Below are 21,263 nucleotides of genomic sequence, written 5' to 3' on the forward strand. Positions count from 1 at the left end.
ACAGCAATGAGAGGAGTAAAATCCAGCACATGAGGCGGTCTCTGTCTGTCAGCGAGAAGAAGAAGAGGAGGAGGAGGAGGGAGAGTGCTGACCATGGCACTGCTTGTTTAAAGATTTGCTGAGGGCCTGGATCTGTCCAGTGTCTCGGACAGGACCGGCCCTGTACTGCGTCCCCCGCGGGCCACGCTGTGTGGTCACCAGGGGGGGTCAAAGGTCAAGTCACAGGCAGAGTGGCGTTGCTATCAGGGCATCCATGTGACTGCGTAAGTGGCACTGAAAATAAAAGTTGATAAAAGCAAAAAGAGGACGAGGGCGTGAGCGTGTGGAGGCTCTAGAGGAACCGAGCAGCGCTGCTCACGATAGACGGGGCTGGACTATAAAGTGCATGCTGAACCCCACCCCCCCCCCCCCCCACCCCCAAGTGCTCCTGTGTGGAGGTGTTCCTGTACAAGTACACGTTGGGCGTGTGTGTGTGTGTGTCTGAAAGTTCCTCTAGAGCAAACTAACCTGACCTCTCGCAAATTTGCATGGCTGTGGAGAAGAGCACAGGAGACTTTAAAATATTATCTTACACTGGAAATTACATCTATGGAACAAGTCTTTACAATATGAATATGTCTGTGTGTAGATACATTGGCAAATATGAGCAGAAAATTGTTAAAACACAACCAAAACCCATCCGACACCTTGCTGTCATTCTGAGTCAATGAATGAATAAAAGGATAAACTCAAAGTCATCCGTTGATTGTGGAGGGTTTTTGCACTTCTCACTGTTTTCAACTCTGCTGCCCTTAATGATAATGCATCTCCATCGTCGCCCCAGCGGCTCTAAAAAGGAAGTAATTCATGATTTATTCATAGCTCCTTCATTGCCGCGGCGACCGAGAGAATAAGTGTTCTGATTGGCATGATGTGGAGTCCTAAATGTCCCGACCAATCAGAGGCAAAGTGCAGCCCTTTCGACTGGCTGCCCCGGAGCTGTGCCGCCGCCGCCGCTCCTCTGGAGGGATCCTGCTGGCTGGAGGCGCTACGGGTCAACGTCTTCTAGATCGCTCTTGGAATCGCCAAGCATCATGGGAGACTCGGACCCCTGGGGAAGAGACACAAGGACACAGTCAATATGAGGAGAAGAGAAGGTATGCTCTGTCTCTATGAGAAAAAGAAGACCAAAACATTAAATATCTATCTACTAGGGAGTGACAGCAGGATTATAATTTCAATTCATGACACTTGTTATAAGCCGGATTCATATCTATGCCAGAACAAGTTCTGACAGTCTTGTGTGGTGTGGGCATCCTGACAGGCTCACAGAAGAATAGAGCAGCCGTGGGAGGTAACAACCTGCCTTTATAGCTCTTGACAGAAAACACTGAGATGTTCCACTTATTCTGGCCTGAACTGCGCCTGTGTTGTTGTTATGAAATGAGTCACTAAACACGCCCACTGTGCTGAGTGGCGGGCGGGCCTCTGAGGGCTACCTGTCGGAGGCTGCGCTCGGCGTTTTCATTTGCTGGGCTGCCGTCAGAGCCGTTACTGCTGCCAGACTGCTCCTTCTCGTTCAACAGCGCTGTAGCATAGGCCAAGGTATCCTGCAGAGTTTGACACACACACAAACACACGTACACACACAGAAGTGAGTAAGACTGAGTGCAGAGTAGGGGTGGGAATTGGCAAAAATGTTACGATTCAACAGTATTGCGATTCTGCGATATATTGCGATACTGCAAGTACTGCGATTCGATTCTGCGATATATTGCGATTCATGTCCCCCATATTATTTAAAGGCATTACAAAATGAGGAAAATAAGACTGCTCAACTCACTTCAAATGTCACATTTAATTCTGTGAACAACATTGTCTTCTACACATTAACTGTAGTGCAAAAACTAAGAAAGGGTTGTGCAAAAACTTTGTCCTTGAACATTCAGGACACAGGACCTTTGTAATTATTTTCTGAATAGGAGACCTCTCACATGAACGCTGGGCTCCCAGCACATAACTTAAAATTAATTAAATACAATACAGTAACATCAAGCAGGCATGATAGAGTAACATAAACCTGAGCATAATCATATAAATAAGAGTAACCTAGAGCTTCAATCAAATTGAGAAAAATAAACAAATGTTTACTGCTAGAGTCCAGTCCAGTTGGCTGCAAGGTCATGACCCAAAATGTTAAATTAATTTGGGAATATTGGCATTTTTGTTCAGAAAAAGGAGTTGGTCAATATGCTCAGATGTTAAAGTGCTCCTCTGGGCTGTTACTATATCTCGATTTTTTTCCCCCACCACTAGTGCAGAGGAGATAAATAAACAGCAAGTGTGTGCGTGTTTGTCTGTGTGTTTGATACTGGTGTTGGCGGATCTCGAGGTGGTCATGTCATGCTGAGATATATTATTACAGTAGTTCTGTGTGTGTTTGTTTGTGTGTACCTGTGCGGAGATAGTGCGTTGGAAGGTTTTGTTGGTGGATGTCTCATTGGAGACGTTGCTCTGTGGAGTCCAGTAGTGTTCTGTCATCTAAAGGGTCAAAAACAAAAAGCACATAGGATTTAATAAATAGTATTTATGTACAGGAGCGATTCTTGACCAGGAAGTGCTTCTAATATTTACAGGAGGTGTGTGGAAAGATTGTGGAAATGCTTAAGTTTGTAAAAAAGGGGAAAGATTACTATTAACTACAGGCATGTTTGAGGCCATTTTCCACTGGTCGAAAAAACCACTCACATCTGACTTTAGTATGGAAATAGATACAATTGGCATTCAACAGGTCAAGACCCATATGAACACACCAATTTCCTCTACTGCTTCGTTATTTCTGCAGTTTAGACTGTGCGATGCATGTTCTGCATGATGTAATGACGCGCATGGAACTTCCAAAAAAAACAAAAGTTTAGTTATAGCTATATCAGAAGTGGATACTATTTCTTAAATAAAACAAGAGCACAGACTAATGACACAGATTTTCTCTAAACGGAAAAGGTGGTTTTGCAATTCTCTCGACAGACTTCCAGATTATAGGAGTTGATATTGGTTTAGGGTTTAAGACGTTGACCATGAACCCAAGACCAGACTGCTCTGATTTCAGCCTGGGATCTTTATAACAAATCATTTCCCATCTCTCTCTGTCACTCTGAAATATCCCCAAAAAAGGCTCAAATATGAATCCTCTGGTATAATAAGTCAGAGAGCCTTTTATAAGCTGACCTTTTTCTGTAGCCACTGCACTGCCCAGCTCCAGTGACCGGACAAGTCCTTGAAGTAATCCTTGGCTGGAGGACACCTGGTGGGAAAATGAAAAGAATCTTCAGAATTATGTTAACCTAATCTGTTAAAAATTTAAATTTAAAATGAATCACCCTCAATGAATCACATCTAAAGTTCTTATTCCTGCTCGACCTTTCACACAGTAACTACAGTACTCACTTCTGGGCTAATGTGACTAGGAACTTCACACACTGGTAGCAGCGTCTGCTGTCCATGTTGTTGCTCTGGTGCATCAAGGCTGGAAGAAAGAAACAGTTTTATATTTTCATTAAATCTTTGTTGCCAACTAGCATGGCAGTCTCACTCTCATGGGCATGAGAGTGAAAACAACAACAACAAATGAAGACATACCTAACAGGCCTTTGTCTGACTCAAAAGCATATTTGAGTCTCTGGGTTTGCAGAGGGTCTTCTGCTACCTGAGGTGAAGATTTAACTGAAGTTAGCAACAATGATCATAATAGCCATCACAGAATTATTAAATTATCAATAGTCAAAGGGTCATTGGTGACTGATGACTGTCACTCACTAGTAGCTCCTGGAGCATCTGAAAAATGTTCTTCAGTTCATGAGGTGGAGCCGTCTCCAGCTGAATCTGTGAGTAAGGCAACAACGGATCCAGAAGATTTACGGTACGTTTTTTATCAATCAATCAAAATGTGAAGCTGGTATCAGCTGGTTCTGTGACATTTTTAAAGATATATATATTTTTTTTTACCTTGAGTAGCTGCAGCACACCCAGGGAGAAGGGCTCATTACAGAACGAGCAGTACGTCACCATTTCTATGAGGAGAGACAGCGGGCCGGACAACTCACGCATGGCAAACATTACCTGGTAGATAGAAAAAATAGAACATCAACCAAACAGATTCAGAGCCAATCAATGTATGTCCACAGAAACAAACAGCCTGATTCTTCTAGATCCCTTTGAATGGTTGTTCCTGTCTTCAGTGGAAGCAAATTTAAAGTATTTTTCAATCAAATCTGAATAAGTTTAAATTCCTGTTTGTACGTTACCTCTAGAAGGTAAGGCTGTCCCTCTGGAGTGAAGAGCGAGGTCAGGATATCCGTGTGGAGGGGGAGGAGTGGGCTGGATGACGGGACGTTAACCACACGCAGCTTAAAACCACCTGGAGCTACGAAGGAAAACAGGTGAGAATAAAGAGTCAGACTGAGCTGAGCTGTACAAAAACCATCAGCCGCACCAAGTGGGACTTTATATGAGTGAGAAACAAAACCATTTAAATGTCTCACAGTGTGTCCGCTGTGGGCCGAGGTCAGACTGCAGGGTGAGGAGGGCCAGAGTGCTGTGGAGGTGAAGGAATTCTCGAGCCTGTGCTGGACTCCAGCGCCGGTTCTGTCACAGACAAAAGTTGAGACCAATCAGTAACATTTTAGCCGACAAAAGCTTTTATAAGTCATAATTAGGGTTCCAAAGGGGCGGAAAGTTTCCGGTAAATTTCCGGAAACCTTCCGGAAACTTTCCATGGGAAGTTTAGCTCGGGAATTTTGAAAAAAAACTAAAATACGCAAATTAAACGCTGAGCAATAAAAACATCATTCAAAACTCTATTTTAAAGATGTATGGAATGCAGCACACACTGCACGTTGAGTTTTAACCCTCCACTGTGCATTCTTCCATCACATGCACAGATAATTCCCAGCATCCTTCACTCTACAGCAGGGCTGATTGAGGCCTGCTGTAGTGTGCAGGACTAGTCAGGTAAGTTTCGATGATATTACTGGGGAAAATATATTAGCATGCTGATTGAGGATTGTTCATCTGTTCATCTAGCCTATTTCCATTGATTTATCCATCAATTGTAAAATATGTTTACAGACGATTCCAATTGTTTGGCTAACTATTTATATCTCTGGCATTGCATTAGCGTTTTTTTACAAACTTTTTCTCATCTTGTTTCTACAGAACAATGCCACGTGCATCTCATGTGTGGAGACATTTCACCCCATCCAATGTAGAAGGAAAGGCTGTGTACATTTGCAATACTGTGCAAAGACCTATGTTAAGAATGACACAATGATGCAGAAGCATATAGTCAAGTGCCCAAAGTTTCCCAGGGCTCCCTAGTCATAATTGCACCTTAAATCAATATATTGCTAGTTTATAAAAAAATGTGATCTTAAATATTGAACAATTCAAAAACAAATTAGCATTTTAACATTTTCTGGATCCTTACCAAAGAAATATAAAGTGATTACCAATAAATAATTTTAAAGGTTTAATGGACAGAGTCCAAAGAAGACATTTTTTTCAATAATACTTCTTTACACTTGTACCTGGTTATTCTGCCTGTTTGGTCCCAACAGGAACATGAGCATCCGGCGATAAGCTGAGTGTTTCAACAACAACTGACAAGGACCACAACCCTGAGAGAGTGAACACAAAGACAAAACACTCAGTCATCCTGCTGGGATTTAATGTTTATCCTTGGCACCCTGAAGAGAGTAGAATCAACTGAATCTGTGAATTTGTTTCTTACCCTCTGAGCAAAGTTACTGAAGAGGCTGAAGTACTGAGCACAGTTTTTCACATTCTCAGGAACATCTTTGTCCAGTAGGGACAGAAGGGCGTCGGTCAAACCGTCCAATCCTGGGTCTCCAAAGTGAAGCGCGCACTCCAGGGTCTTTTCGAGGATGGCTGCGACGACCACCCTCACCTCCCTCATGCTGCACTCTAACAGACAAACCCTGAGGACGGTAGAATGAGGATACAATGATACATAAATAGGGATATTCATGTTTGAATACTTCTTCTAACTAATAACTGACACTAGTTAAAATACAATAAAAAATTATAACAAGGTTAATTTTTACATGTGTAAACAGCAGCATTATCAACAGAGCACAAGGAGTTACACATCATCGTACACCTGCAGCTGTGAAAGTAAAACAGACCAACAGAATGTTTCGCATTAATTACATCGACTGTTGCGACTGCTCATTGTCTAATTTAACTTTCCACGACTTCATAATGACTACATTTACTGATAACCGTCTTATAATGACTTGTAGTTCTAGCTTCATTGTAGAGCTTTCAAAACCACATAGACCCATTGGTCACAGTCAGACAGTGCTGCTGCATTAGTGGCTCAGTGGACTGTCAAAACATTCAATACGTTTTTTTTTTTTCAGTCCTCAGCAGGCCGACCTCGATCCAACTCCTCAGCACAGCCAACTAGTAGAGTTCACTGTTTTTTATCCAAAATGGCAACATGTCCACATGCTGAGTCTGGTGCTCAGACTGTTAACTGTGACCAGACATGCAAAAAAGAACATCTGGTGATACAGGTGGAACAGATGTGCCATGAATGCATGCCTGAAAATGTTAGATATAGTTATATAAATACATTTAACTGATAGTTATAAAGTAGATTAAATTCTCAGGATAATTTGCCAGATGGCAGTTACATGGTTCATGTATGATGAGTAAATGATGAGTAGAATGAACAGAGGCCAGCAACTAATGTGATAATAGTGAGACAAAATCCTGAGAAGTATTTTTGAAGAGAGGCGATAATCTGTGGGAAAACGCTGAAGAAAAACAGCAGCCAGGTGTCACGTTAGAGAAAACACTTGTTGCTTTGGTTTGGAGACATTGAGTGTGACACTGTGCAACACTGGTCTCTGTGGGAAGAGCCATGCGGTGTGTGAAGTGGGCCGGTCTGATGATGTTCGACAACCAATCATGTTTCAGGATCATATGATCACACCATGCCTAAACACAGTAGTGTGAGACAACACACCACACAGGCACATAAACCATCCTCCTGTCTCTACATGCTTACATTCCACAGAGTGACCTGCTCTCTCAGCCAATCAGCATCCAGAAAGTATATGATACGGCTGCTGTCAGTACAGATGTAATTCAGATCCAGAGGCACATGGTTTGTGTTTCTGTATTTAAACCATGTGACATGGAGCTAAGGACAGTGTCAGACTGGTGCTACCGTTTTCACATTCTAAAGGGTCAGAGTGAGGTCAATATTGTAATCAGCAGGACTGTAGTGGTACTTTTTGGGCAACTCTCTCAAGCCGTTGTATAGACTTCAGTCACCGATATACATGAAAAGCTGTTATATCTATAGAATTTAATAGAACTATATATTTAAAATGATGAAAGAGGCTTTACATAGAAAGGTAAATATTATTTAGTGTTAATATACCACACATATACCCGTCGGCTAATAAACCAGACTGGTGAGTTGTTGTGTTTGTACTGGTTTGGATCTGTTCCGTCCGGTTGATCTGTGTAATACTGGACTCATGAGGCACAAAGATCTGAGGTCACAGATCTATAGAATCTATATCAGCTGATGAGTCATCATCATGGGACAAATAAATCTTTGTGATCACTGAACACTCGTTTCCCTCCTCATCCTTCCTCTCACGCAATCCACTATCAGTGCAGATGAATCCATAACGCACAAGTGTCACAGCGGTATTTATATATTTAGAGCCACCGGACCGATAACTGGGAACAGTGGGATCCTGTCCTCCACTCTGGGAAATGGAAGTTTAAAAGTAAATCGTTTACATTTTTGTCGAGTGATCCCGAGTGTGCTCTGTGCGCCTGATGTCAGTCACTGCATTGATTTTACACACGTGTACTTGATGATACACGCACAGTTTGAAGATGTTATTAAAAAAGAGTTAATGACTCTGCAACTCCGCTATTTAATGTTATCTAATCGTAATTTGCTGAATGTTTTTTAATATCTTTTTGGATGAGTTATGTTGTGTGAGCAAAAAATAACGGTGTTGTTTTTAATGTTAATGATGAAGTGGATCAATAATCTGCTTCAGTTCACCTTCTTATGTCTGCTTCGCTATTTTCCTGTCTCCAAAATGTTCACACCAATTGGTCTTTGTTTTTATAATCCCAACGTTTGCGTGAGAAATGGCATACGGATCTTTAAGGCCTTGTTTTGTGGGTATGCAACTGTCATGAATGAGGCCCCATGTCATCATAGAAATAACCAGAGGCTCTGTGCAGACCTGCTTGCACCCTCCAATTTGTTGTGATTGCTACAAGGGCACCGGTGACAGCTTACTAGAAGTGTAGTATAATGAGAACTTCTATACGCCTGTGATTTCTGCAGCTGTCAATGTGCATGTCCATTACAGAGTATAAGTGAGGACTCTCAGGTACAGCTCAAGTATGTAAGTATGTGTACTTGAATGAGAGTCCCGATTTAATAGATGCAGCAGCTTTAACAGGGTGGAGTTATTTGACCTCTACCAGAGAGTTGAATGTGTATTGATCAGACTAAAGGAGCCAATGCTGGGAGCTGCCAAGTCTGTGGTATTGCATATCCCTCGGTCAGGTAGAAAAATGCTGCAGTGATTAAAACTATCAAGGCCCCTACAAAAACATTTACAAAAAAAAAAAAAAAGCACCACTTCAATCACAGCATGGCACTCTTCAGAAACTGCATAAAACATAAAGACGTTATTGTGAACTGTTGCTTCTGCTGTTTGAGGAGCTGCTTGGAAAACGCAGTCTCACTAATATTATTAGTATTTGAGAAACCTTTTCTCAAACTGATGGATCAAGGACTGTCTCTTGGCTATTATCACTTATACTTCACTGACCTGGTGATCTCACGTCCCTCTGGTCCAACTAGGTACTGCACCATCCACTGACACGCCTCACTGCTCTTGGTCAGCAACACCTCTACTGTGGCCATCCACTCCTCCGTGTCCACCCTGCAGGAGATACAGGAGCAGTGCAGATATAACACTGATGCTTCTCAGGGAGTAGTCACAGATGTTGATCTAAGTTTGTGTGTATGTATGTTTACATACCGGAGTTTCTTTTTGGTGTGCAGGTATGTGTGGAAGAGAAAGTGAACAGCCAGCTGGAGACTCTCTTTGGCCATGGGCTGGTATTCAGAATGCTTCAGTTTTGTCTGTGATGCACAAAAGTTTTTAGAAACCTCTTATTCAAAAGCCCTAAACTGACCGCTGATGTGCTTCCTGTATGATTCATATCGGCTATCTTTATATTGTGTAACATTGCTTTTACACTGTATAAAGTGATGATTTATCATTAATGCTGGGTTAATTTTTTTTATTGATTCTCTGATTAAAATGGATTTTAATTTAAATGATCTGATATCGATTCTTAAAAACGAGGAATCGATATCTTACTGAAGGCATTTTCCCATGAGTGACATAGGAGTTAGCGAGTCGCTTCTCTCATGTCTCTGAAGACCGAGCGAGACGGAGTTTGCACCCACACATACAGGCCCTTTATATAATCATATATTATGACAATAATAAAATTTAAAATGAAATATCTCTCACTGACTCGATATTGATTTGATTGGAAGCGGACATTGAATCAAGACCTTGTGAATCGTTTTTGGAAATCAGTGGTGATCCCCAGCCCTCTTGTGTTGTAATGTGGTATATAAACCTTGTGTTAAATCCCTGTGCAGCTCTAATATGTATTTAAACATAATCAGGCAAACAAACACAGACACATACCGCATTAACGGAGGTGAGCGAGAGAGTGAAGTTGAAGTAGTCGCTGTTGTAGACGTCTCTGTTCCTCATGAACTTGAGATTTTCATCTCGCACATTCTATACAACAGACAAACGGTCAAATACGATCATGATTAGTGAACATTTTAGGTGATTCTCATGTGAAGGTGCTGTGGAGACAGCCAGGAGGTTTAACGTCACTTTACCTGATAGATGCTGGCAGGCATCTTCTCTACAAATAAGCCCTTCTTCTCTCCTTTGCGGACCAGACGGGTGAGGAGGGTAAGACGGTCATTGTTGGCCCGTGGGGGGCGAGGAGAGGACTGCGGGGAAACATCAGGAGAGGATGGGGCAGACCTAGGAAATACAAAACAACACAGCTGTAAAATAATAGCTGGTGCAGCATTTAGAGGTTATGGAACTGAAAAGTGCAATAACAATTACAGCTGGAAGGCTGTTGATAAGTGCAGCAAAGGTCCTGGCTCCTCTTATCATCTGCAATTGTTTTTGTGCTAAACTGGTTCTAAATTCCCCATCTGTGGCAGAAAGGCAACCTACAGCCCTTTACTTTCTGCTTCACATTTTGGAAATGGTCAGTGACCCACGGAGAAGGTTTATCAGGTGAATATTTTACATGACAGAGAACCGACTCACAGTGTAAGGTCCTCTGCTTCTTGCCTCATGATGCTGACTCTACTTTTTTTGGGCAGGACCGGTGAGTTTTGGTCGCTGATCTTTTGATAGAACAACATGTAGGCGTTCCAGTATCTCCTCCGCACATCAGGGTACGGGTTGGCTATAAACGCACAAGGACATAAATCAAAATTCATCCATTTTGTGAATCATAAAAAAAGCCATGTCTTTTATAAACCGTTTATGCATTTTACTTACACTGGTCGTAGACTTTGGGGCGGTACTCTCCCCCGAAGCACTCGTACTCCAGAGTTTCATCATTCATATCAAACTCCTCCACCACATTGTCATTGAACTTGTACCAACGACCCCGGGCACTACCACTGCAAGACAAACACAGATGACGATAAACAGTGAGCAATGAACGATGACTTGATAAATAATAGGAAAAGGGGAATGTCCGGTTTAGCTTCAAATATGCACCTACGAAAAAGTGAATTCAGCAAAACTTTTATAATAAACAAATAGGCAGAAAGAAAATCAACCTATTTCATGATTTACATATATCAGATACAGAAAATTGTTTACACTTGAATGATAATAGATGAGATGGTACCATCTACAGTACATCTGATATATGTATTTATACTGAAAATAAAACAGTGTAGGTTTAACCTCCATGAATAATATCTCCATGTCATTCTTGGGATATATTTTGTTTATATGCATGCATTTGATTCATTTCATTAATATTGATTTGTTATTTCAATGAATACCAATTTGTTTTGTATTGATTCATTTTGTACATTTTCAAGTGGACTCTTTCCCTCCTGGTTGTGTGCAGCCAGCGAGGTATGTTCAAGTTTGTGTGTCGTGTATTTGTTATTCGTTTTCTACATTGTTGATGTTATGCATTTGTGTTTCTTATACATTGCCATGCTGCTATTGAACAGTTCGATGGTGGATTTGATGATGGTGAAGTGCAAAAAAGACAAGGAGGAATAAATACATTAGTAACTGAAGAACATCAATATCATGTATTTCCTGGAGGGTGTGATAGTAGGTTTTCTGACAGGATGTAATGTCTACCTGTGGCCATCCAGCCTGTCCCTATCTGAAGCTCTGAACCTACATATATGTCGATCTAATTTAAAGAATATCTGACTCAAGAATGTGTCTAATATCCTGGGAAAAGATCAACATCCTGAGAACAAACTTTCTTTATTCTAATCTTTAACCGGGGTAGGAACAAGCCAGTGAGCGAGAGCACAGTGCCAAATATTATGCCTGTGGTCTCTTACATTCCCAGCTTCCAGAGCCAGACAACTGGAGACGCTTACAAACTAAACTAGAAGCCCAAACAAAAGTCTGATGCTGCCCTCATGAAACACTGGTTGGTTACCCAACCAGTGTTTAGTGGAACTTTTTAGTGGAGCAGAAGCTGGAAAATACAATCCACCAAGCAGCTCTGCAAAGCACTAGCCGTCCCTTTAAATACTGACTACAGCGTCTCTTACCGCCTGTCTTTAATGAAGGAGTAGTAGTGTCCGGCATGTGCCTGACCGCTGTGGACAACAACTCCCACAAGCTCGTAGTTCTCAGAAATTGTGACTTTCTTTCTGGGCGACCCTCCTGACGTCCCATCTCCTCGCCCCTCGCTCCCCTCTCCACTGCAGTCCTGACGAGCCATTCCAGAGACAGTGTAGGGCTCCATGTTCAACACCCAGGGGAACTGTTCACCAACAACAAATCGTACAGACCATTAATCATATTTGTATTTCATTTCAGGGCTTTAGTCTGCTGTTCAAAAATTCACAGAAGTATGAGATTTTGGGATTAGAAATTCTCTGTACCCTAATCTGTTCATCGTATTTGATGGAGCGTCCGCTTTCCCAGTCGAAGCCGAAGCGCATGAGGTGAATGCATAGAACGCTGGGTAGGGATTTGATACATGTCCTTTTCACTGTGGTTCTCTGTGTGGAGATGACCAAAAAAAAAGAACCTTGTTAGATACAATTAAAAACAGTGAAGTAAAATAAAGAACGGGCAGAGCAGTATACAGACCTTCTCCTGGCATTTCTCACAGTAGTAGGCGTTGCTACCCTCAAGCACCTCTCCTCTGACAAACTGGTCTAATGAGATCTCTAGACTCTGACATGAAGTTACTCCAAGGTTCAACGCCATGAAGGTTTCTTCACGCTCGTACCTGTGCAACAAAAGTTCAATGGTTAGGATAATCTGTGATGCCTCTCAAAATGAAACAATAAGAGTGAAAAATAAAAATCGGACCTGTGTGGACAGTCTTTACAAATCTTCTGGTCAGAGAAGATTCCCTGAAATGTGTTTTTGAAGATCTGCTCTCGACCCATTTTCTGGTGTAAAGAAATCATATCATCACATTATTACTGAGCTGTTGCACAGTAATCTTTGTTATTTAAATTTGTGAAGTGTCTGTGTGTGTGTGTGAATTCTACCTTTAGATGCTCGTCCAGCTGGTCCACCAGGCTAGTGAAGAACTCATAGGCATCCTGCTGTTCCCTCACATACAACTCCTTGTTCCACATCTTGAAGATCTGCAACAGACACAACACATTTACAACAGGGTAATTTTATATCGATAGACAGTCTAGATACAGAAAGAGACGCACTGAACGATGAAAACTCTGCTTAGTTCAAATAATAGGTTTCAATTTTTCTGTTCACCATGTAATTCAATTCTCATTTAGCATCGTATTCAATAATACCTGAAATAACAGTAAAGTAAGTTGATTAGAATCAACGATGTTAAATTAAAGAGCTGTTTACCTTCCAGAAGTTCTCAGGTATATAGTATTGCAGTTTGCTCTCCATCAGATGTCCGAACAAAGACTGCACCTGGTAGAAGACACTTTCCTCAGGCTGGTCTGTGTCATCCTCAATGGAGAGGAAAGCCTTAAAGCAAACATATGCAGTCACTGGAGTTAGATTCCCTGTCTAGAACTTAAAGTGCACAAACACTTAAATACAGCAAGTAAACTACATTTAGGAATCACGTACCTCTGCCAGACCTGGCTGCATGTAGAGCTGCTGGAACACAGCATTCATGTAACATGTGGCTCCTCCGTTCTTCAGCCCGACAAAACCTGAGACCGATCGGCTCTCTACAGGAGGCAGATACTGAGAAAGAGACCGGAGTTAGTTTGACATTTTAAGTACAGTAACTATAACTATATATAGCAACTAATATTGTAAGAGATTAGTTACATCGAACTCCTTGCAGAGAGAAGGATCATACTGGTGATGCATGGACAGTAACTCTTTGGTGATGAGCTGGAGGTTTGAGAGAGAGCTGTCAGCCAGCATCACCAGCACCTCGTAGGCTGCCAGTCTGCTGCTGGCTGTGCTACACCTGACGACACACACACACAAACACACACACAAACACACACACAATTATTGAGGAAGCGGTTTGCAGTGATCTGTCAATTAAATGGCAAAAACTTTTTCAAATCAATCCCTTTTTTTTTTTTACAATGTCATGACATACTTGGGATGGAAGTCATGGCTGGGAGCTGGGGATGGTGTGGGGTTGGAGCTGTTAATAATGATGCGTGAGGCTCGAAACAGGAAGTCGTCCAACAACTGCTGGATCAGAGATGGACCTGGAAAACATACATTTGCACATTGCCATCATATATATTAAGAGTTTTCATTATACAATCTTATAAATGCATTTGGTATGTGCGTGTTTATGTGTGCTCACCAAGTTGTTCCTTCTCATTGCCACAGAGTGAGAGCAAGGTCTTGATGAGGCGGAGGTGTCCAGCCAGGAGGACATTGTCTGCCTCGCTGGTCTCCATTTCAGAGCTCCAGCTGGGCTCAAAGTTGTCCAGCCAGGAGATCTCATCCTCCAGCATGGTGGCTGCGCTCACTTTTAACGCCTCCATCTCAGATGCTACAGCAGGTCAGACAGGTGAAGAAAAAGGGGGGGGGGGGGGGGGGGGAAGATAAGGTAAGAGAGAGAAAAACAGTCAACTTTAGTTTCTGGATATAACAATTCTGACATCTTCATATCCAAGAACTGATAGAAGTGCTTGAGGAGAAATGTATTGGCTTACTCGTTAGGTCATCCAGAAGCTGACATCTTAGGTCAAAGTACTCAGTGCACTGGGACAGCAGCCTGGGGAGAGAAAGCACCATCAACAAAAGACCCCAGTGAAAGTGTAAGTGATGTATGTCTTGTCTTTCTTGGCTTAAGTACCTCTGGTTGACTCCCCTCATGACCGATGTGGGACTCCACAGTGGCAGTTGAGCAGTGAGAATGACTGAGAGCAGGAACAGGTTGGGTTTCTGGACCTCAGGGAAGCCCGAAGTGTCGGACTGGCTGAGAGTGTACAGCTGATCACAAGCCACACGGCGGATCTGACAGAGGAGGTGACAGAGAAAGCATGTGTGAGCACACACTGGAGTGGTAAGGATATATGCAGCATTACTTATATGCAGTCTATTATGAGTTTTTTTACCTCTCCACTCGGAGATCCCAGCAGGACATCAATAATGAAATCATTGACGGAGGGAAGGTTGTAAAAAGAACCTGGAGAAACCAAGCACAAGATTGTGTTATATTGTAGAACTCTGCAAACAACCTAAAGATGATCTATAGATAAATCTACACCTCGTAGTATCCTAACACTGTATACTGGACCAATGATGTTCACTAATTATAGTGTGTGTGGTGTGTTTGCACTCCTGTGTGAGTCTTACACAGCTGCTGACAGCGTAGCTGCAGACAGGTAACGAGCAGTGACAGAGCCTCGCGGGCAATGATGGTGTCTTTGATGGAGACACTCTGCTGTCTGACACATATCCCTGCATGCAACGCTGTCGGTATTGTCTCCCCCTCACTGCTGGAGCTGCAGTTACTTCCTGCAAACACACACAAACACACACACAGAGAACATCCGTTTATCTTTCATTTCTTTAGCTTTTGCTTTTATCATAGCAAATGCTCGCAACTAAACATTGAATGTCACTTTAGGTGAGAAATCAGGAATGAAGTTGTCCAGGATGATTACAAAACCTCCTGGACAAACTATATAAACATGTAGTTGATGCCACAACAACTTCTCATTTGAACATAAGAAAAACATGAACGGTTTTGAGTGTGTTTTCTGTCCCACCTGTACTGCTGACTCTGGTGCGAACTCCCTGTGGAAGAAGTGATGTGTGGGTCTCTCTGATTGGCTGGGGGCTGCCAACCAGATCCAACCGGCCAGCTGCAGCTGCCCAGGTCAGACGCATGAAGCAGGCCACCGTGGAGGTGAAATCACCCACCTCCATGGTCTGGATAAGAGACAGAACAAACAGTGTTCTAGAAAATATTCTACACTTGTATGATCAATGAGGATTTAGAGCAGAGAGTGTGTTAGTCCAGTACCTGAATGGCCACACGAGCAGCAGGTATAATCTCCTCCACTCTTATGGACGAGCGCTCAGACAAAGACATCTGCCTGTAGGAGGACTTCTCTGGAGTTCCACAGAGAGACAGCTGCCGCCCTGCTCTTCCTGCATTACGAAACGGACGGGATGACAGCGCCTCGCCATCTCTGATGACATCATCATCCAGTGATGCAGGCATGCTCTGACCAACCAGAAGGAACCTGAAAATACAGCCAGGTAAGTATGGAAGTCTTGACAGAATATCCATTCTTGTGTATGTGTGTGTGTTCATGAGGCATTTTGAACCTGGCCAGCTGAAGACAGATTGAGTAGACTCCCTGTCTGGTCTCGTAGTCCACCTCTGGTGGGATGGAGTCCCTTTGCATCACATTCACCACCAGACTGCAGAGGCAATACACAGGGACATCACTGTCAGTACTTAAGAATAAACTACATTATTCTCTACTGCGAAGCCTTTAGTTAAAAGCATAGCTTATAACGTCATCTGACATTACCCACAGTGGAACAGTTCTATTATTTGTGCCATTACCTGAGGCCTCCTGCTTTCAGGAAGTTCTCACAGAAGGACTTGCTGCTGGTTTTGGCCATCTCATCATCAGATGTGGGCATGAGCTTTGAACTCAACACCTAACACAAAGATAAGGAGTGGGAAAACAGATGTCATACTCACTTATCTAACATTAAAATTTGAAAATATGTGTTAGATAAATGAAGTGCTATGCACGTTCAAATGTGTGCCTACCTCCAGGTTGTAGAGCACTCTGAAGGTGGACATGCCAGGTGCCGAGGATCTGAACAGTGTCTCCAATATAGTTGCAGCGCTGGGCTGGTGCTGCTGCTTGGAGGCCATGGATGGAGATCGAGAGCCTGTAGCCTGGCTGAGGGTGAACAGTGTCTTCTACAATAAAGACATCCAGGAATATTAGACAGATGAAGGAGAATACAGGCATTGGCAAAGAACAAAATAGGTAGAAAATAGACCATGAAGGTTAAAGCATTTTAACAGACAGTTTGATGTACCTGGTGGCTCCAGACACTGGATTCTTTGGGAACAAAGTTGTCCAGAGCATCCTGCACATCTGGGTCTGTTGGGATCAACAGCAGCAGCTTCCTCACACGAAGGGTGATTCTGGGGATAACATAAATACATGCATTATGAAAAAGCTGTCTGAAGTCCTGCTATAGCCACTGTTTCACACTAGGTCAATAAAATCAGCTAATCAATGCAAGGACATTTCTTTGAAAGTATTTGTTTTCAATGACAGTTTGGTAGCTAGAATATGAATCTTAATTAAGACACTTAAAGCATTTAAAGATGGTTGAAGTACTTCCGGGGGAACATCTCACCTGGATTCATCAAGGTTAGCCAGCTGGTAAAGCATCTCAAACACATTACACACCAAAGCCATCACCACACCAGGCAATGACTTCTCCTGGAGATAGAAGAACATAGACACATTAGATCCAATCCAAACACTTGAGTGTGTCCACATTCTTAAGACATGTCTAACATGGTACCTGCTCCAAGGCGTAGGCAGAGTTGAAGACCGCGGAGCTGGAACTGCTAGAGGCTGAGGCCGAAGACTCGGAGCTGCCAGACGGGGTGCCAGTGCCGGAGCTCTTCACAGTCAGGCTCTGTTCATCGTTAAAACCAAGCTGTGACAGCAGCTTCTGGTCCCGATTCATGGTCAGCTAAAAGATGGTGCAGGGGCAGTGACGGGATGGAATGAAAGAAAAAAACAAACAGTAAGGAAGGTAGTTGAAGGGTGCGTTTCCACTGCGACACAAAAGATGCAAAGGGGCAACCCAGCAAAAACAAGAGGATATAGGACCCTGCTTAGAGGACTTAACTGTGCAGCCATTTATAGTTTGTACTGGCTTCAGGGGAATCACATGATTGGGAGAGAAAAATGATTTGATGAGGGAGAGAACTTAAATAGAATAAAAAAATAATAATGGAGACTTACAAGACTTACCACACTATCATTGGCAAAGATCTGGACATTATCCACCGGACAGCTCAAGTGCTCAGATATCTTCCACCGGATACTTCCTATTGTCTCATTACTGTGGGTCTGCAGGACACACGCGTACACACACACAAACAAGCAGTGAGCGGAGGTACTTCCTCTGTTGATTCAATGCTACATAATTAATGTGTAAGAAGGAACTTGAGGGAAAAGTCTCACAATACCTCTAAGGTGAAAGTGTCTTTGGTTGACTCATAGGTGATGTGCAGAGTAACAGGGTGTCCATTGTACGAGGCCCCATGAGGTAGAATAGTGCGAGGAACTGAGTACATGTCCTACAGAGAAACCCACAAAAATACTCAGCAATATAAAAAAGATTTAAATATGTGAAAATCAAAAGGTTTTTAGCTGATGTGCTAAATAGATGTTGACAAGAAAAACATTTTTTAAATTAAGTAGCAAGTGTTTTGTGTAGGACACAACAACATGTGCTATTTGTTTATACCCTGGTTTAACAGATACATGAGTGGGAAGACTGCATGGCCTACCTCTATAGTTAGGACGTAGCGCTCAGCCAATAGCAGCAGTCTTTCGATTATTACCAGCTTAGTGGATCTAGAGAAGCACACACAAAGAGAATCAATAAGACTGAATAACAGGGGAAAACTGTATTTTAAAGAAGAGATGTTAAATAAATGACTAAACACAAACTTGTTGTATTAGGGTTAGTAACTATGTTCTTACCCAAACCCCCCTCTGTACCTGGATGGTGATTGTACAGATGTGGCCACAGTCGGCATGGCGGTGGCTGTCAGCATCTTTGTTGCCCTAGTCACAGCATGTGTCAAAGTTGGACCACCCAGAGCCGAACTCGCTGCCTGAACAGAAAAGAAGGAGAAATGTGTTATCAGGTTTTGATTTCTGCAAAACGACACAAAAACATGAACATATTCATCTACTTACCTCTAGTCTCTTGTAACAATCGGCAATGAACTTCTTATGCAAATTTACAGAATCCTGCAATGGATGAAATGTTAACATTAAATATCAATACTGTAATGGTTCAGTTATATCTTCTATTTGTATTTGTTGTGTACACATATACACTGACCTTCTTCATCTTGGGATTGAGGTTGGTGTAGCTGTATGTGATTATGAGCTGGATCGCTTCATTAGCTATTTCTTCATCAGGGGTTTCCATGGCGATGCGCCAGATAAAGTCCATCCCTGCCAGGTCAAGGCGCTCCACACACTGTAATCAGATGACATGATATGACATCATGAAGGTGTCTTTTACTGTACACACATTTTGAATGAATTTGAGCGGTGCACATAAGTTAGCTGTTAGCATGTTTGTGAGGACTGACCAGCTGAGTTCCTTGACGTTTCAGGCGATGATCACATAGATTAACATTCTCAAAGAAGGTCTTAAACAGATTAAAACCTGTGAGGGGCATTAAATGTAAACATCAGACACTTGTTAATAAACAAAATTAAGATACTTGGTCAATGGTCAATAGTGTATCTCTGAGCAGTTTCTCACCGTTCATGGTGATCTCATATGGCTCAAGTTTTAAGATCTTCTCTTTGAAGAGCTGCTGCTGAACATCACTCTCAAGGTCATGCTGTCCTTTGGTGAACCACTCGAAACACATCTGCACACATCAGAACGAGCCAAGTTCAAGGTTCATTAACTTCATTTGTGGATACAGGATTTGGGGTGCACTGGATTGTGGGTTGTCCAGATGGTCAACTGCCCATTTTACTTTGGTTCACAGAGAGCAGCTGTTGCACACGCTACTGTAATTTGAATTAGTTAGATCCTCTGTAAACATGTGCACTGAACTGTCGACAATCACGACCCCACATTGGGACAGAGGAATGATGCTAATGATAAGAGCCACAGATTTAATAAGTCTTAGACAACAGATGTAAAAGGTGCCTCCCATGACCACTCTCTCTCTTATCTTATCAAATTAATAATTATTTCTTAGACTACATCGAACACCAGGCTCGAAAACTGTCATCTACTGTTTCCTGATTTTCTGCATTTGTTTTCTCCGAAGCAGTAATTGAGAAGAAAGGTGCTAGCAATGACCAAACAAATGGCCAAGGACAAGAGTTTAATTTGCATAACTGTTTCCATACCTCACGGTCAAGTTCACAGACGTCCGGCCCCGACACCAGGCACTCCCAGAGCTCTTTGGCCCTATTCCAGACAAGGTAGAGGCTGGCCTCCTGGAGGAAGAAGGCCAGGAAGCGCAGGTGGCTGTCCAGATACTAAACAAAGAGCCAGAGAACCATGTGTAAGCTCGACCCCTGATCACACACTGTCAACATGTAACACTGTGCTGTTTGAGTTTGATTAATGCCTGTGTACTGTGTAAAACCCAGTCCAGCTCGGATAGAGACTCATATTAATGTCAAATAATAAATTGTATCATCAATCATTTGTACGAGCAGCGCTGCAGCTCAATAGAGCGGGAAAGATAATCATTAGAGAAATGAAAAAAAGGACCTCCTGGTAGGTGTATCGTCCATCCACCAGGGTCGAGCCTGAAAGTCCATTATTTCCCGCAGCAGTCGCGGCCAGTCGATGGCAGCACACGAGGGATCCTGTGATCAGTTTGACGATCTCAAAGTTCTTCTTCAGGTCCTGGATGATGCTCTGTGGGGTGGCAAAGAACGGTTACCATGGCACCCCCGCATGAATGTGCAACAGATCATTTTGATGATGTGTGTGTTTGTTACTGTGTGGGTACCTTGTCCTGTTTTTGATAGGTCTGCTTGATGAAAGAACGGGTGATCTCGTGCAGCTGACGAAGAGCCGGAACAACCCAGACCGCCTGAGGACTGCTCTGCTGAGAGGCCTGTTGTGACACACACACACACGATAATGATATTCGCTTAAGTACAGCAAACACAAATTGATATGCTACATAAACAGAGGTCTGTGACGTTCGCTACTCATCAGATTTCATTATTGTATGTCACTGCTTTGTCATCACAGACGCACCATTTTGTAGTTAAGACTTTGTCGAGACGTCATGAAAATAAAACCAGAGCCAGGGACATAAAGAATTTGGCAAAAATATATCTGTATTTGTCCAACTGCTAAAATCAAATATCAAACAGGTATTTCCTATGTCAAACTCTGATTCATGACTCTGATTAGATTCCTTTTAGCCTAAAGGTTCAGTGTGTGGGATTTTCTAGTATCTAGCGCTGAAGTTGTAGACTGTAACCAACTGAATCCCCCTCCCCTCACCCCTGCCTGTCCAAACCTGTAGGAGAAACAACGTTAGCCTTCAGGTAAGACAAAAACGTGGCGGTTCCTCTCTAAAGCCACTGTTTGGTTTGTCTGTTCTACTGCTACTGTAGCAACATGGCAGTGCAACATGGCAGATTGAACCCTAATGAAAACATCATTATGAATGTTAAATTAGGA

General features: G+C 42.6%; 1 protein-coding gene across 4 annotated transcripts in view; it reads right to left on the reverse strand.

The window, feature by feature from the left end:
- Nucleotides 1–420: 420 nt before the first annotated feature.
- usp24 (ubiquitin specific peptidase 24) overlaps nt 421–21,263 on the reverse strand; it is a 31,043-nt gene continuing 10,200 nt past the window's right edge. Inside the window, exons 17-67 of one of the 4 annotated variants that reach the window (XM_061077562.1) lie at nt 20,578–20,685; nt 20,334–20,483; nt 19,964–20,095; nt 19,359–19,470; nt 19,183–19,259; nt 18,927–19,067; nt 18,779–18,832; nt 18,578–18,693; nt 18,364–18,430; nt 18,040–18,150; nt 17,822–17,920; nt 17,364–17,537; nt 17,193–17,278; nt 16,866–16,974; nt 16,588–16,743; nt 16,375–16,472; nt 16,131–16,226; nt 15,823–16,045; nt 15,566–15,728; nt 15,150–15,311; nt 14,909–14,979; nt 14,647–14,807; nt 14,504–14,565; nt 14,149–14,340; nt 13,933–14,047; nt 13,650–13,794; nt 13,443–13,562; nt 13,212–13,337; nt 12,881–12,979; nt 12,696–12,778; nt 12,471–12,612; nt 12,260–12,379; nt 11,924–12,138; nt 10,665–10,789; nt 10,428–10,569; nt 9,980–10,130; nt 9,777–9,872; nt 9,093–9,196; nt 8,880–8,993; nt 5,768–5,975; nt 5,565–5,654; nt 4,521–4,623; nt 4,284–4,402; nt 3,985–4,098; nt 3,796–3,861; nt 3,619–3,685; nt 3,427–3,505; nt 3,208–3,283; nt 2,434–2,520; nt 1,479–1,589; nt 421–1,090 (exon numbers count right to left, since the gene is read on the reverse strand). In XM_061077562.1, coding sequence (XP_060933545.1) covers nt 1,028–1,090; nt 1,479–1,589; nt 2,434–2,520; nt 3,208–3,283; nt 3,427–3,505; nt 3,619–3,685; nt 3,796–3,861; nt 3,985–4,098; nt 4,284–4,402; nt 4,521–4,623; nt 5,565–5,654; nt 5,768–5,975; nt 8,880–8,993; nt 9,093–9,196; nt 9,777–9,872; nt 9,980–10,130; nt 10,428–10,569; nt 10,665–10,789; nt 11,924–12,138; nt 12,260–12,379; nt 12,471–12,612; nt 12,696–12,778; nt 12,881–12,979; nt 13,212–13,337; nt 13,443–13,562; nt 13,650–13,794; nt 13,933–14,047; nt 14,149–14,340; nt 14,504–14,565; nt 14,647–14,807; nt 14,909–14,979; nt 15,150–15,311; nt 15,566–15,728; nt 15,823–16,045; nt 16,131–16,226; nt 16,375–16,472; nt 16,588–16,743; nt 16,866–16,974; nt 17,193–17,278; nt 17,364–17,537; nt 17,822–17,920; nt 18,040–18,150; nt 18,364–18,430; nt 18,578–18,693; nt 18,779–18,832; nt 18,927–19,067; nt 19,183–19,259; nt 19,359–19,470; nt 19,964–20,095; nt 20,334–20,483; nt 20,578–20,685 — 6,000 coding nt within the window. In that variant the 3' untranslated portion in view covers nt 421–1,027. Of the gene's footprint in view, nt 1,091–1,478; nt 1,590–2,433; nt 2,521–3,207; nt 3,284–3,426; nt 3,506–3,618; nt 3,686–3,795; nt 3,862–3,984; nt 4,099–4,283; nt 4,403–4,520; nt 4,624–5,564; nt 5,655–5,767; nt 5,976–8,879; nt 8,994–9,092; nt 9,197–9,776; nt 9,873–9,979; nt 10,131–10,427; nt 10,570–10,664; nt 10,790–11,923; nt 12,139–12,259; nt 12,380–12,470; nt 12,613–12,695; nt 12,779–12,880; nt 12,980–13,211; nt 13,338–13,442; nt 13,563–13,649; nt 13,795–13,932; nt 14,048–14,148; nt 14,341–14,503; nt 14,566–14,646; nt 14,808–14,908; nt 14,980–15,149; nt 15,312–15,565; nt 15,729–15,822; nt 16,046–16,130; nt 16,227–16,374; nt 16,473–16,587; nt 16,744–16,865; nt 16,975–17,192; nt 17,279–17,363; nt 17,538–17,812; nt 17,921–18,039; nt 18,151–18,363; nt 18,431–18,559; nt 18,694–18,778; nt 18,833–18,926; nt 19,068–19,182; nt 19,260–19,358; nt 19,471–19,963; nt 20,096–20,333; nt 20,484–20,577; nt 20,686–21,263 lie in introns of all 4 variants that reach the window. The other 3 variants (XM_061077561.1, XM_061077560.1, XM_061077559.1) reach the window with 3 other exon arrangements.

The sequence above is a fragment of the Limanda limanda genome, chromosome 9 (assembly GCF_963576545.1).
Source record: "Limanda limanda chromosome 9, fLimLim1.1, whole genome shotgun sequence".
NCBI classification, from domain to species: Eukaryota; Metazoa; Chordata; class Actinopteri; order Pleuronectiformes; family Pleuronectidae; genus Limanda; species Limanda limanda.